The following is a 15,475-nucleotide window of genomic DNA, read 5'->3' on the forward strand; positions in this document are numbered from 1 at the left end:
ATCCTACTTAAATTAATATGACCAAGTCTTAGATGCCAAAGATATGCTTGGTTCATTTCAAGGTTCTTTTCTCTTATTAGAATTAGAAGATAAGTTATAAATTTCCATGTTTTGCTTTGTGGAAGAAATTGGATTTAAAGTATACAAATTGCCAACTAATGCACCGAATGGATAATCACTTTATTTCTTTTAATAACTACATCGTTACTAAAGGAAACCGAATATCCATCTAAAACCAGTTTAGAAACCTGAAATTAAATTCTTTCTAAACTGGTACATAAAACAATTTCTTAAAACCAAATTCCTATTTCTACTAAAAGATAAGTAGACGTCTCCCATCGCAAGTTGCCACCTTAGTAGCATTGCCCATGTAGACTGTAATTTCTCCTTGAGATAGTCGTCGGGTTTCTGGAACCCCTGCAAGGAATTGCAGATATGATCGATGGCTCCTATTCACACAAGGTGTTGGTAGATAATACCGCTAAACATGTTTCAACAACTAGAGTATGAGATATACCTTTGTTTTGGTTCCTACGAGGACACCGCCTTCCAATGTCCTGCCTGCTTACAGATGAAGCACTTGCCCTTCGGCTTCTTCATTCCAGTTAAATCCCGTACTCGAGATTTATTCACTTTCTTTGAACCTTGTTTCTTCTTCTTCTTTCCTTTCGGTTTAGAAGTAGAACCATTTTCAAGATAGTGAATTTGAGCATTGTGACAAAATAATCCTTCTGCTGCTTGAAGTCAGTAGTTCCGCTAATGAATAAACCCTCTTATTCATATTATAGTTCGCGGAACCGCTCAAAACTTCTAGCGTTTGGAGGATCATATCGATCCGGGTTTCCCATCAATTTCTCCTCCAAGGATCAGTATCTCGTTCGGATAAGCCATCATCTTTAGGATATGATCCCTTACGAGTACCCCCTGGTGGCTGTCATTATCTTTCTCATGGCTTCTTGCCTAGAAGCCCTATCCCGATGAACAAAGAGTTCCTTGAGATTGTTCATAATATCATAGTCGTTGGTAAATCTGCTGATGTTGCAATACATTTAACATTGAAGCCAAAATGTAACACCGCGCCATCTCATCCGCTTACCCATTTCCTATGATATTCAATCTCCTCTTGTAGATTCACCAAGAGGTGCATCGTGGCATCGCCAACAAGACATATTTATAGCTTTCAAGAAGAACAATGTCCGTGTTTCTTTTCCAATCTATGTAGTTTGGTCCAATAAGTCTATTGTTGAAGTATGATGGACGGTGGGTTGAAAGACATCCTAAGAATCACAAATAACTTTTGGTCGAACTCTAAATTTAGAATAATATTGATTCCTCAAACAATACTATTTTAAATTAACCAACACCTCATAACACCGTGAATTTTGTATGCCACGTTAGTGTGGACGATACAAATTCAACATTTGTAAAGGAGGATTTTAACCCATTAATTTTATTATCTTGTCAACTTAACTTTTTGACAAATAAAAATAATAGTTGGTATCATTTGGTCACACAAATAATAGCAGGTGACTCCGTTGGGAGGATACTATTAGATGTGTCTAAGTGTATACCATTACTTGACACTAAGTCCATTAATAAGATTATGCCCCTTCCGTTGGGGAAGATCACACGCCTTTAACTTCAGCCACCACAAAAGAAGAGATAGATGATGATGATGATCCACAACAAGAAACAAAGGAGGGAGAGCCAATAATAAGCTTGTGTCTCATGAAACCCTGAGACCATGGGATTTATTTAAAATCCTCTCCCACTTAGTTATTTATAAATGAGGAATTTTAACTATGCTAGCCTACTTAAACTTGTAAACTAACATACACAGCACAATATAAAAGCAATAAATAGAAAATTTAATTTTCAACTATTATGGCTTTTATCTCTAATTGTCCTCCGTGTGTTGTCATCCCAAGCTGCCGCCATATTTGGCCACCGCCACCGGGTCTAGCTGTCGCATCCATCTTGCTCCTAGTTCCGCTGCGCCTCTGGTCCTTAGAAGGTTCCACGCTTTGCAAGATTCGATCCATGACATAAATAGAATTTTACATTTTGATCCTATATTCCATAAAAGGAATGTACATGTATCTAGATCAAAAATAAAATCCTAATAAAAACTAAATACAACTCCTGCTGTATTTTAATACAATCATGCACACACATTAAATGCCCTTGACATGTCCAAGGGTCCAATCACACACATAATAACTAAAAGCCATAATAGTTGGATCCTGCATCCACAAAGTTAGCACATCCTACTATTATCCTGCCTAAATTATGTATGACATGTGCATAATTAAACTAAATACCAAATACACAGAGGCAAAACCCTAGCTCTGATACCAATTGTTGGTTGCTACTCGGAAAACCTATAGGTTCCACTGTATAAAAATTTTGTACAAAGGTCTGAACCTTTTCCTAGCTACCATGTGTTCTTTTAAATTAAATTTTGGATCGCCTGCGGAACTTAACACGTTTGATCCAAAACTTAATCTATTTGTTCTTTTAGGTTTTGACTTGGATCTCCTGCGGAACTTAACACGTTCGACCCAAGTCTCCTTAAGTTATTAATTCCATTAAATATTAATTTCCATAAAAGGTTCCCAGTACTGACGTGGCGAGGCACATGGCCTTCTTGGATATGGGAGCAACCACCACCGACTAGACAAAACTTTTAATAGAAAGCTAATATTTAATTTCCTAAAATAACTTTAGGTTAACCAAAGAGAACAATCAAATCACATAGAACACAACATCGAAAAACATATTCGAAATACTAGATCGTAAGCCTCTTGTATTTGGTATTATTTCCATAAATAACTAGCATGATGCGGAAATAAAAATTACTAGTTATACCTTGTAGAAAAACCTCTTGATCTTCTACCGTATTCCTCTTCTAACCTCGGACATTGTGTGGGCAACGATCTTCCGAGATGAGAAACCACCAATCACCTTCTTCTCCTCCTAGCTAGGTTCGGCCAACAAAGAGGAAGCTTCACCAAGGAAGAAAATCAAAATACTAACCAAGCTCCAAGAGATGCTAGCTTTCTCTCCTTCTTCTTCTTCTTCTCCGAGTAGTATCCGGCCACCACAAGAGCTCCAAGGAAGGGAGAGAGGTTCGGCCACCACAAGAGGAAGAGAGGGAGAGGATGGCCGGCCACACCAAGGAACAAAAGAGGGAGAGAAAATAATAGAGGTTGTGTCTCATGAAGGCACCCCTACCCCTTCTTTTATATTCCTTGGCCTAGGCAAATTAGGAAATTTAATTACAATAAAATTTCCTTAATTTTCTTGACATGAATTAATTGAGAAAAATAAAACAAAATTTCCCAATTAACTTGAGATGGCCGGACATCATTGGAAACAAAGAGGACAAGTTTTAATCAACAATTAAAACTTCCTAATTTGTTTCCGGAAATTTTAAAAATAAAATTTCTCTTTAAAATCTCTTCATGGTTGATAAAGGAAATTTCTATAATTTTAATTTTATCAACATGTGAATAATTTTAAAGAAAAATAAAACATCTCTCCAATCTACAAATAAGGAAAGAGATCTAATCTCTTTCTTTAATCTTTGTAGATCTTTTACAAGAGAGATATTTTAATTTTAATTCTCTTTAAAATATATCTTCCACATAATAATAAAAATTAAAATTAAATTTCTTTTTTAATTTATTTTGGCCGGCCCTACTAGCTTGGGTTCAAGTTAGAATATTATACCTAGGCCGGCCCTAGCTTGGTTCCCAAGCTAGCTTGGCCGGCCCCTATTGGTGGGTATAGAAGGTGGGTATAGGTGGGTATAGAACTCTATAAATAAGAGGCTACGATAGGGACCGAGAGGAGGAATTGGTTTTGGTCTTCCGATAAAATTAAGCATCCTGTTCGCCCCAACACACAACTTAATTTTATCAATGATAATTCATTCCACTAGAGAACTATCATTGAACTACCGCACCAATCCCAAATTACATTTTGGGCTCCTTCTTATTATGAGTGTGTTAGTCTCCTGTGTTTAAGATATCGAATGTCCACTAATTAAGTGAGTTACCGACAACTCATTTAATTAATATCTAAGTCCAAGAGTAGTACCACTCAACCTTATTGTCATGTCGGACTAAGTCCACCGCAGGGTTTAACATGACAATCTTTATAAGCTCCTCTTGAGGACATTATCAACCTAGTATCTCTAGGACACGCTTCCTTCTATAATCAACAACACACACTATAAGTAATACCATTTCCCAACTTATCGGGTTTATTGATTCAACGAACTAAATCTCACCCATTGATAAATTAAAGAAATAAATATCAAATATATGTGCTTGTTATTATATTAGGATTAAGAGCACACACTTCCATAATAACTGAGGTCTTTGTTCCTTTATAAAGTCAGTATAAAAGAAACGACCTCAAATGGTCCTACTCAATACACTCTGAGTGTACTAGTGTAATTATATAGTCAAGATAAACTAATATCTAATTACACTACGACCTTCTAATGGTTTGTTCCTTTTCCATTTTGGTCGTGAGCTACTGTTTATAATTTATAAGGTACTGATAACATCATCTTCTGTATGTGACACCACATACTATGTTATCTACAATATAAATTAAATGAACAACTACAAACAAATGTAGACAATTAGACCAAATGTGATTCTTTATTCATAATAAATGTTTACAAAGCTTAGGCTTTCAGTATACATTCCAACAGAACCGCGCCGATTGTCTATAAACATTCGCGCAACTAGCATTCGCAAAAACTAAATTGTTTAAGTCCGATCGGCCGTCGGTTTGTTAATACTTCGCATTCACTGAATGCAAACAGTATAGCCAAGCGCTAAACGATTTCGAGGAAAACGAGTTAATTGATTAACCTGATCGGTCGTCTAGTGGGAGACACGTATAGCTTAACTGACTCTACGAATGAGCACCAAACAGACAGAAGAGGGCAATAAAGGACCGACAAAAATGGAAGCAAAGGAATACCATTAGGCCGAACGACACGTACAAAAATTTTACATCCGCCGAGCGGATGAAATACAGTAAGTGCTTGGAAGAACTCGCCTCACTCCGGGTCCTCAAAATTGAAAAAGGCATCCGGGATATCGTCAATCATGGCCGCCAGGTCGGAGGCGGGAATGTGCATTCCCGCGGGAAGGTGGCCACCCTTCTTCAAGTACGCCACGGTGACCTTGACCGCCTCGGCGAAGGTTGATGAGACGTTGCCGCCGAATTTTGCGCCGAATCGTTCCGAGCGGAGGTAGTCTTGGCGCGCTGCTACTAGGCGGCTCGGCTCTCCCTCCTTATATTTTCTGAGTACCGTCCGGGAAGCAGTTAAGGAATCTTGGACTGCCTTCAAGTCCATCTCAGCTTTTGTGCGTTCAGCCGAACGGACCTCCCGCTCGGGATTCAGCTGGGCCTCCAGCTTTTTAGATTGCTGATCTAGGGCCCGGACTTCAACTTTTATCTTGTCCAGATCAGCAATCGCCCGCCTCTTCCGGCCACTGGCGCGCCTCATGTCCCCGTCACGCTTCTTCACCAAGTCTTCGAGTCAGGCCACCTCTGTAGCCAGATCGGCGGCCTTTTTCTGTTCGGCCTCGAGGGTTTGTTTCTCCCGCTCGGCCGATGGACCCCCCGACACTTGGAGTTTCTCCAGGAGATCCTCCAGCTCGGCTAGCCGATGGCTAGTGGCGATTTGCTCAGCCCAGCGCTGTAAGGAAAATAATAAAATGAGGAACCGGACAGTAGCATGGCACAGAAAGAAAAATGAATTCACCTGAGTGGCTTGCTGCATGTTGTTATCGCCGAGCTGCTTAGGCGTCATGAGGGCCACTTGAATCTGGGCATCCTCGAAGAGCTTGGCGAGCGGACCCGTCAGGGTTATTTCATGTACGGGGCTTGATGGCCGATCGGTGGAGAGCAAATATTCCTCCGATGGAAATCGGAGGGTAGTCTTGATGGTCGGGTGGCCGGACGGCATTTCCTCGGCCGCACTCGCCTTGCCTGAGGACTCCCCTATGGTATAGGTTTCGCCCAACCGTCGTAAGCGACGGCGAGTTCGTGGAGGAGAACCAGAGGGTTGTGCGGTGGGCGAGGCCACTGGAGTCCCGATCTGCGACGGCGTGCGATCTGGCGAAGCTACCCCGATCGGCGCTTGTGGTCCGCCCTCTTGGGTCGGCGGAAGGCTGGAGTCTCTTTGACGTTTTCGCCGAACTTTCAGTGGGGGATCCCCGACCTGGGGGACCCCCAGCTCGGCTGGGGCAGAGGAAACAGGGTCCGCTCAACTTCCGTTGAAGCGGATGGGGTAACTTCTGTTTCAGGAGCGGACTGCGTCCCCCCCTCTCCGGTAGCTGCCGGGCGGCTGGGAATAAGACCCCGCTCGGCAAGTTCTTTTTTGGTAGCCGCCTCAATTTCCACGGCCTTCAATTTCAAATGAGCGGTAGCCTTGGAGCGCCACATGACTTCAGCTGCAATAGAAGAAATTAAAATCAGTTAGATAAAAAAAGGCGATGGGAGTAAAGAGTCTCTTACTCATGCGGTAGGGAAGATTGGCCCGAACGGGAGATAACCCAAAAATATACAACACCCCCTTGAGAAGCAACTGGTCGATCTTGTACCGCTGACCAGACAACCAGTTAGCCGCATGAAGGTAGGCCGGATTGCTTCTGAATTTGCCGAGCTCCGGTTGGGTCGGCACAGCGGTCTGCCATTTGGTTCGGAATGCTGGCCGCTCGGGAAGTCGGATATAGAAGAATAATTCCTTCCAGTGCTTGTTGGAGGTCGGCATATTGTCAAAAAATTTAAAGCCTATTCTACTTTGAAAAATAAAAGTGCCCAACTCGGATTGTTTGGGGTAGAAGAAGAAGTAGAATATTTTGGGGTCAAGAGGGATACTGTGCAGCTTAAAGAGGACGACCACCCCGCTCAGCAACCTAAAGGAATTTGGCACAAGCTGGCCGAGCGGGATGCGGAAATAAATACAAACCTCCAAAATAAATGGATGGGTAGGAAATCTAAGGCCGCCCTGGAATTGGTCTAAAAAGAAACAAACGGTGCCGATCGGCGGGTTATGAGGTCGGTCGGACGGGTCGGCTATAATTATTTCATGGTCATCAGGGATCCCATACGTCCGAACAAGACGCCGAGCGCCCTCTTCATCAAACCGACTCTCCATGGTCATATACCAAGGGCTATGAACAGCAACAGCGGGCTCAGAGGAGCTTGCCATCTTGGAGAAGCAATAAGATAGCAAGAAACAAGAGGAACGGGAACGAAAGAGGTAAAACGAGTTGGGAAGACCTTGTAAACGAAGGGAGAAGACTCACTGAGAAGGAAACGGGCGGAAAGGATCATCGGTAGGGATGGTAGCCGCCGAAAAACAGGAACTGGATCGTCGGAGGTCACAGCAGAAGAAGAGGCGGAAGGACAACGCACAAGCAAGCATGCGGCAAAGGAAGTAGACGGAGGCTTTATACGGCAGAGGCTGGTCGGCCTCCGCCGTCGGATGCAGGTCACGAGAGACGAGGTCATCATCTAACCGTCCATTTCAAAGTAATCGGCGTCCCATCGTACGAATCATCACCGCCACACAAGAAGAGCCACGTGGCGCTCTGTCACCAGGCGCAATTAAGGCGCCCATACCGCGCATGATTCGGTTTAATGAAGAGGATTTGCGTGATTTTCGAGAAGATTTAGACAAGCAAACATCCACGTTGAGCGAAAAGACAACCAAAACGAAGAGCCGAGCGAGCCGAGCGGCTGAATTTGGCAACGGAAAGGCGGCGACCGCCCGCTCGGACACATAGTCCTCGAACTCACCGCCTCCTTCGACTAGACTTGAAGGGAGGCAAGTGATCCGGGGGAATGAGGGATCCACTTCCTGAAGGGTCTCGGCTGAGGACGGATGGAGGGGTGACTAAGCGGTTAATGGCCGAGTACTGAGTAGGTCCGAGCGGAACTAAAGATAACCCAGCCAGGCTTGGCCGACGCCAAGGCGGGAGGATTGAATGGCCGAGCGGGCGTCTGCTGGAACCGAGGGGCCGAGCGGGTTGTCCGCTCGGCGGGATAAGGGCGAGGATACAAAGGTTAGCCGAGCGGCCTATTCGTTCGGCTCGAGATATGGGATGTCAGCAGAGGCATGTCTAATGATTATGTCGTACACAGAATTTCACAATAGAAGATCTTGCCGTCACATCATGGAGAGGTTGATACAGTAGCGGTATGGCCTCATGGATGCCCTTCTGACAGACCCATACCTGGGCATGGTCGAAAGCAGGAGATTGCTTCGATTGGCGCGCCCAGGCTTCTTGGAGAGGTCTATATAAGGTCTCCATTTCTTCACCGGAGGTACGCGAGTCTTCATTCTGCAGCCACCTTCTTCATCCATTCCTCGCCTGACTTGAGCGTCGGAGGGCCGTCGCCGGGACACCCCCCCGACTCGGTTTTGTTGCAGGTTCGCCAGAGCACTCGAGGATCCAGCAGGGAGCGCCACGTCCCCAGCGTTCGTTGACCCCTGGTTCGGACAGTATCAGTTTGATAATATGATTTAAACTCATTTAGGTTATAAAGAGGACTTATTGAGAATGGGTACTTATAGATCACATTTCATGTCATTCATGTACTACATATCTATATTTGATTTATGTCATTAATGGTATTAGTACTGTGATTACTGTTGGATTTTGTTATAGTTAGAATAGCTATGACTTCTTTAGTCCTGTACTAATTGACTTAATGGATGAGATTATTTAAAGGGGTATTTAACCCATAAAGTTTGGTATATTGAGCTCAACTTAGACGTTGTGTGGTGTATAAGGAATCAAGTATGCCCAAGTGGGAGATTGTAGGATTAAGTTCACATGAGTGGACTTAATCTCCATAAAGTGGACTTACACTTGATTAATACACATACACAACTAATTGTCATTAAAGTAACTAAACTCAATTAAGTGATATAATGTTTCAAGCATATAAAGAAGGTTTAGATTAAATGGATGTGGATTCAATGTATAGATCTAAAATTTGGTTCATTAACATTGATGGGTTGTTAATGATGGATGAGTTTTAAGTTGAATAGTCTATAAGATGTGCTTGATATATAAAGGAAGATGCTCATCAATTAGGGCACATTCTAGAGCCTCTTCAACATTTTATCTTCCTCATTGAGAGAGAACTAAGGATTGTCGCCGTCCACTCCTGTAGAAGACTATTTCGCACTAGCAGGAACTCCGGCGACAAGTAAAAAACATTAGCCTTTGTGATAGATTCAAGTCAGCCATTTATGAGCTATTGCTTTGATTCTCTATTGTGCTTCAGAGATTGATAATCCTGTTGTAGATATATCTTTTAGTTTATGTCTGATGTATTGTAATTTTGTCCTCTCAGGATGGTACGGTGGTTGAGATATGAAGTGTTGTCACATGAGATTTTGGGGTTGAAACTCGACACTTCCGAGCATACCTTTCCCTATACCTTTGCCACCTATACTAATGGCTAATAGTCACCCATGATTACCTCCTTTGCGTCAGTCTAGGAACACATTAGCGGGGGTATTAGGGACAAACGAATAGTCTTTTGCACCGGATGCATTGCAATTCTCACAAAATGTCTATGGACTACATCCTGAACCAGGGTCGTCTCAAGGTTCTATGAGGCCCTAGGCAAAAAAAAAAAACATTTAGGCCTTTAATATATATATATATTTTTTAAAATTTCCCTCACCATTTTTCATTCGTACTTGGGACCGACAATGGTGGGTTTAATTTTTTTTAAATAAAATATTAATTTAAAATAATGTTTTATGTAAAATTTAGTTTTCTAACTTTTTGAGATGTAAAATTATTAATTAAATTTTATATTTGAGTTTTGATAATATTTTTTTCAATTGATAAAATTGCTAGATTATTTAATCTTTCTTAAGACATTGTTGAACATAAATAAGACTTTATTAATTTTAATTTTGAAAAACTTCTTTCTGCTGAAGCTACACTAACAGGTATAGTTAATAATATTCTATAAGCTATCCATGCATTAGGAAAAGAATTTAATTTTTTTATAAGGTTCAATACCTAAGTGCGGTTTTTAAGTCTGGATTTATTATTTCTCTTAAAACTTTTAATTCTAAAAATAAATCTAAACCATCAATATCAGATAACATGTGTTAAAAAGTTTTCAAGATTTAAATATTTTATTTTTAAAAACTCATCATCAAGTAATTTTAACTTTTCTACATCATATAAAAAATTAAAATTATCTTCATATATTTTAAATTGTTCAAATCTACTTTGAAGTGAAGAAATGACATGGTCAATAATATAATTAAAGTAATTAATTTTAAAAGATTCTTCAGGTGAAAGCTTCACTTCATTAATTTTATACCCATCAAATCGTTTATTTCTTCTAATTACACGTTTTTCACGAACATTTGCAATCTCTTTAGTAGAAATCACAGCAGATATAAATTTATTTTCTCTATAATCATTAAAAAAAGAAATAAGACCTTTTAACTGATCTAATGCAATAGCAATGTTCATATCTTTATATTGTAAAAATTTACTAACAGTGTTAATTGCAAATAATATATCATACCAAATAACCATACCTAATAAAAATTCAAAATTTTCAAACTCATATGTTGCTAAAGAATTTGCTTCACTTTTTGTTTTAGGATCATCACTAGTTTATGCAAGTTTATATAAAGCTTCTTTTATCTGTGGAGCTTGATATTTTATTGCTTTAACGCTTTCAAGATGACTTTTCCAATGTGTTTGTGATAATGGTTTAAGAGTTAAATTAGAAACATGGTCTTATAAAATTTTCCATCTTTTTGTAGAAGAAGAAAATAATGAGTAAATACGTTGTATCACACAAAAAAATGTTATAGCACTAGGACAATAATTAGTCATATCACATAGTACTAAATTAAGACTATGACAACCACATGGTGTATAAAAAGCCCTAGAATTTATATCTAACAATCTCTTTTGTACACCTTGTTGTTTACCTTTCATATTAGCTCTATTATCATATCCTTGTCCTCTTATGTTATTCACATCCAGTTCAATTTTCTTTATTATATTAATAAGCGTATAAAAAAGACTTTTTCCTAATGTATCATCTACTTTTAAAAATTCTATAAAATATTCTTCTATTTTGATTGGATTTGTTGAAATATCTACATATCTTAATATAAGAGACATTTGTTCTTGATGACTTACATCAGGAGTACAATCAAAGTATAACTGAAAAGTATTTTGCTTCTTTTATTTTTTTAATTATAATATTATTTACCTCTTTTCCTAATATATTTATTAACTCATTTTGTATATTATAACCAAGATAATGATTATGAATTTTACCATTTTGAATACGTTTAAGGTGTTCTTGTATTATAGGATCAAATTCTGCTATCATTTCAATTAAACCTAAAAAATTTTCATTGTTATTTTGATAAATTTTCTCATTTGTGCGACGGAATGCCAAATTATTTTTTACAAAATTTTTAACTATAGCAACAATTCTTATTAATACATTCTTCCAATGTTATTTTTCCTTATTTATTTTTTCTTGTAAATTTTAATCAATGCTTTTATTTTTTAGCAATCTCATTTCAATATCAAACCATATATTCATATTTATAATATGTTCACCGCTTGTTTCTTGACTTTTAAGCTTGACACTAAGATTTTTCCAATCACGACACCCTTCGTTTGCTAATTGAATTGTAATTGATTTTTGACTAAATAATTCACAACAAAACCAAAATACTTTATCTAATTCTTTTGAATATATTAACCATTTTCTATCATGTTTTTCTCCATTAGTAATTTTCGAATGTAATGAATCATAGAAAAATGTCTAGAATTTTCATCATTTGGAAAAGGAATATTGATTTCTCTAATTGGACCCTTTTCAACTAATAAATCTATTAAATTTGTATTTATATTTTTCCATTATTGTGCTGGATCATATATATTTTGAATAATGGTTTCATCAATATTATTAAAAAAAATATTTTCATGATTTATTAAGTCATCTTTTTCTTCTTCTAAATTATAATTATTTTCTTCATTAATATTAATATTTGATGAATTTGTTTTGTGATCATTAGAAAGTTCTTGATAGATTTCTTTTTGTCCTAAAGTATTATCTTCCAGTGAAAATTCAATTAGTTTTTCATTTAAATTTTCAATTATATTATTTTCTGAGTTTTGATTTTGATTATTAATAATAAATCTATCGAGTGCGCCTTTTTGAGATTGAATAAATTCTTCTATTTTTTTTCATACGTTTCATATATACAGAATCATTTTTTTTCATAGACATATTTATATTAAAATAATATTAGAAAAGAAAATATAAGTCTCTATTATTTTATCAAAATAAAATTACTTAGAATTAAATGAACAATAAAACCTGATTTACGTCGTATAGTTTTAATTTGATGATATTTCAAATTGATTACTGAGTATTATCTGCACAAATATAATAAAAAATATAAAATATTAAATTTGATTTGAATCGGTTAATTTAAGCCGTTTATATTTGATAATAAACTATACTTAACAAATATATAATAAATGAGATAAGTGCATAAATCAAGTTTGAGAGAGGAAAAATGAGAATTTTTTTTCATACAACTGCTAATATTCTATTTTTCCAACCATATTTCACATTTGGGTCCATTTCATCAATAATTTATTATTTATACAGGACAATAAAGAACATTTCAAGAATAAAGAAAAAATTAAAAAAATATTACCTGACGAGGACTGCGAAGGGCCTAGGGCGTTTTGTCGTATTCAGTATTCTGAAACTGAAAGAATCACCGTCGAGAATCAAATTCTGAGACTGAAATATGAGTAGGATGAGAGTATGAGACTTAGAGAACGGAAACATGAGTAAATCAAATTTTGTAGTGGTTTTATATAGAATTCTAGGAGAATTATTTTATATAATTAATTGAAGTTTTGTTTTTCGTTGGAATAGGTGGCTGTATAGTGCATTACTGTGCATGGAAATCGAAGCGGCAGTCTTCAAAGATGGTTGTACAATGTGCACAGTAGAAAATCGAAACGACGACGGTACAATACATATTACTGTGCATACTTGCACGGAAATCGAAACGCCGAAGCGACATTCTTGAAATGAAACGTCCCGTTCTAATTAAAATTAAATTCAATTATTAAATATATTTTTAAAAATATAATATTAATGGGCCCCAATTATATTGAGGCCCTCGGCATAGGCTTTATTTGCCTATGCCTTCAGCCGGGCCTGTCCTGAACCTGGTCACATTTTCGTTGTATACAACATTTGAAATTGAAATCAAGATTATGGACAAAATTTTGGATCCAGGTTTAATTTATGAATTTTCACACTTATTATTTTTGGCGACTAATAACACGATTCTATGCATAGAATCATTGTGTTTAATTTCGTGAATGATTCATGAACTAGAATGATTAGTGAAGATTTCTAGGTACAAATTTTAGCATATGTTCTTCCTAGTGTGCAACAATTTCATGCTATTGTATACCTAATTTATACCGTGCTTGCATCGGAGATAAAGTAATTATTTGCTGAATTCAACGTATTATTGTCAAATTTCCCCCTCCTAATTCTTTTTGCTTATTATTTCATTTGCTTCTAGTCGAAAATATGCATTTCATCGCTACACGTCATGCATTTCTGCTTACATTTATTTGCACATCCACCCCGTAATCTCTTAAATCTAAGGTTAACCGTAAGTCTTCCATTTCTTGGTATATATTACATTGATATGATTATTTGTTATATTTACAAATCAAAAGCGCAAATTTCATGGGAAAAAAAATAGTTTGGTTTGGTAATTAAAAAAGAAAAAAGAAAATTTAATTTAGATCCGATGAGATGCTCTCTTTTTTTTTTTTTTTTTTAACAGTATTTCTTAAATAAATTGTTAAGAAAAAATTTAACAGAAATCTTCTCTATATAAATTCGACACCTCTATCTCTCTGCCCTACCACGCCCCAACTTTTCTCTTCGATTCCTTTTCGAATAATTCGGTTCTCTACCATGCCTTCAGTGCAACCTTCCTCTGCCGCCCCCATCCCCGCCGTCGGAGGAGAAGCGGAGTACGAGCCCTTGTTGGCAGCGAACCCCAAACGCTTCCGTTCCTTTCCCATCGCCTACCCGTCCATTTGGGAGTTATACAAAAAGGCCCAGGCCTCTTCTTGGACTGCGGAGGAAGTTGATCTCTCGCAGGACCTCGGGGACTGGCACCATCGCCTCTCCTCCGATGAGCGCCACTTCATCTCCCGTGTTCTGGCCTTCTTCGCTGCCTCCGACAGCATCGTGATAGAGAACCTTGCCGCTCGGTTCTCTCAAGAGGTGAAACTCTTCGAGGCCCGCACCTTCTATGACTTCCAGAAGGCGATTGAGGGCATTCACACTGAGATGTACGCGCTTCTTCTTGATACCTACATCAAGGACAACAATGAGAAGGAGCATCTCTTCGATGCTATCGAGACTATTCCTTCCGTCGCTCGCAAGGCTAATTGGGCTCTGCGATGGATTGAATCATCCGAATCCTTTGCCGAGCGACTCGTTGCCTTTGCTTGCGTCGAGGGCATTTTCTTTTCTGGTTCCTTCTGTGCTATCTTCTGGCTAAAGAAGCGTGGATTGATGCCGGGCCTTACCTTTTCAAATGAACTCATATCTCGTGATGAAGGTCTTCATTGTGAATTTGCTTGTCTCCTCTATAGCCTCCTCCGTAGTAAGCTCTCAGAGGAAAGGGTGCGGTCTATCGTTGCCGACGCTGTTGATATTGAGCGGGAATTTGTCTGTGATTCCCTTCCTGTTGCCCTTATTGGGATGAATAGTGAACTCATGAGCCAGTACATTAAGTTCGTTGCAGATCATCTTCTAAGGGCTTTAGGGTATGAAAATATGTACATGGTAAGCAATCCTTTTGACTGGATGGAGCTCATCTCGCTGCAAGGGAAGACCAACTTTTTTGAAAAGAGAGTGGGGGAGTACCAGATGGCTTCTGTGATGTCGAGTTTGAATAGCGACGAAGCTAACCATGAGTTCAAGCTGGATGAGGATTTTTAAAAAGCTTCATGTTGTATTTTCCTACCTTTTGCTGTTATGTATATGCTTTTTTTTGCTCATAAACTTAGGCCTTTGGACATGTCTATGATCTATGTTTTGCTCTGTAAAAACTTGGGTGTTTGTTATCTGATTAGTCAAAATAAAGTGTGCTTATAATTCTACCGTGTTGTAAATGCTTGCGGAAATGATTTGGTCCTGGTTGTTAAGTTTATCGTGTAAGTTAAATGATTGTCTTAGTGTTGCCTATGATTCTAATGTGTTGTAAATGCTTGAGGAAATGATCGGTGTTAGATAATGTTGTAAATGCTCAAGGAAATGATGCATCAAAACAATTTGTTTTAACAAATGATTGGTTGACTTTTTGAAA

At 38.3% G+C, this 15,475-nt stretch overlaps 1 protein-coding gene across 1 annotated transcript; it reads left to right on the forward strand.

The window, feature by feature from the left end:
• Positions 1–14,028: 14,028 nt before the first annotated feature.
• On the forward strand, positions 14,029–15,269 carry LOC121982222 (ribonucleoside-diphosphate reductase small chain-like). Its single transcript, XM_042535188.1, has one exon. It carries the CDS (start codon positions 14,071–14,073, stop codon positions 15,106–15,108), a length of 1,038 nt encoding a protein of 345 aa, XP_042391122.1. The 5' UTR covers positions 14,029–14,070; the 3' UTR covers positions 15,109–15,269.
• Positions 15,270–15,475: the final 206 nt, after the last annotated feature.

The sequence above is a fragment of the Zingiber officinale genome, chromosome 5A, assembly GCF_018446385.1.
Source record: "Zingiber officinale cultivar Zhangliang chromosome 5A, Zo_v1.1, whole genome shotgun sequence".
NCBI lineage: Eukaryota > Viridiplantae > Streptophyta > Magnoliopsida > Zingiberales > Zingiberaceae > Zingiber > Zingiber officinale.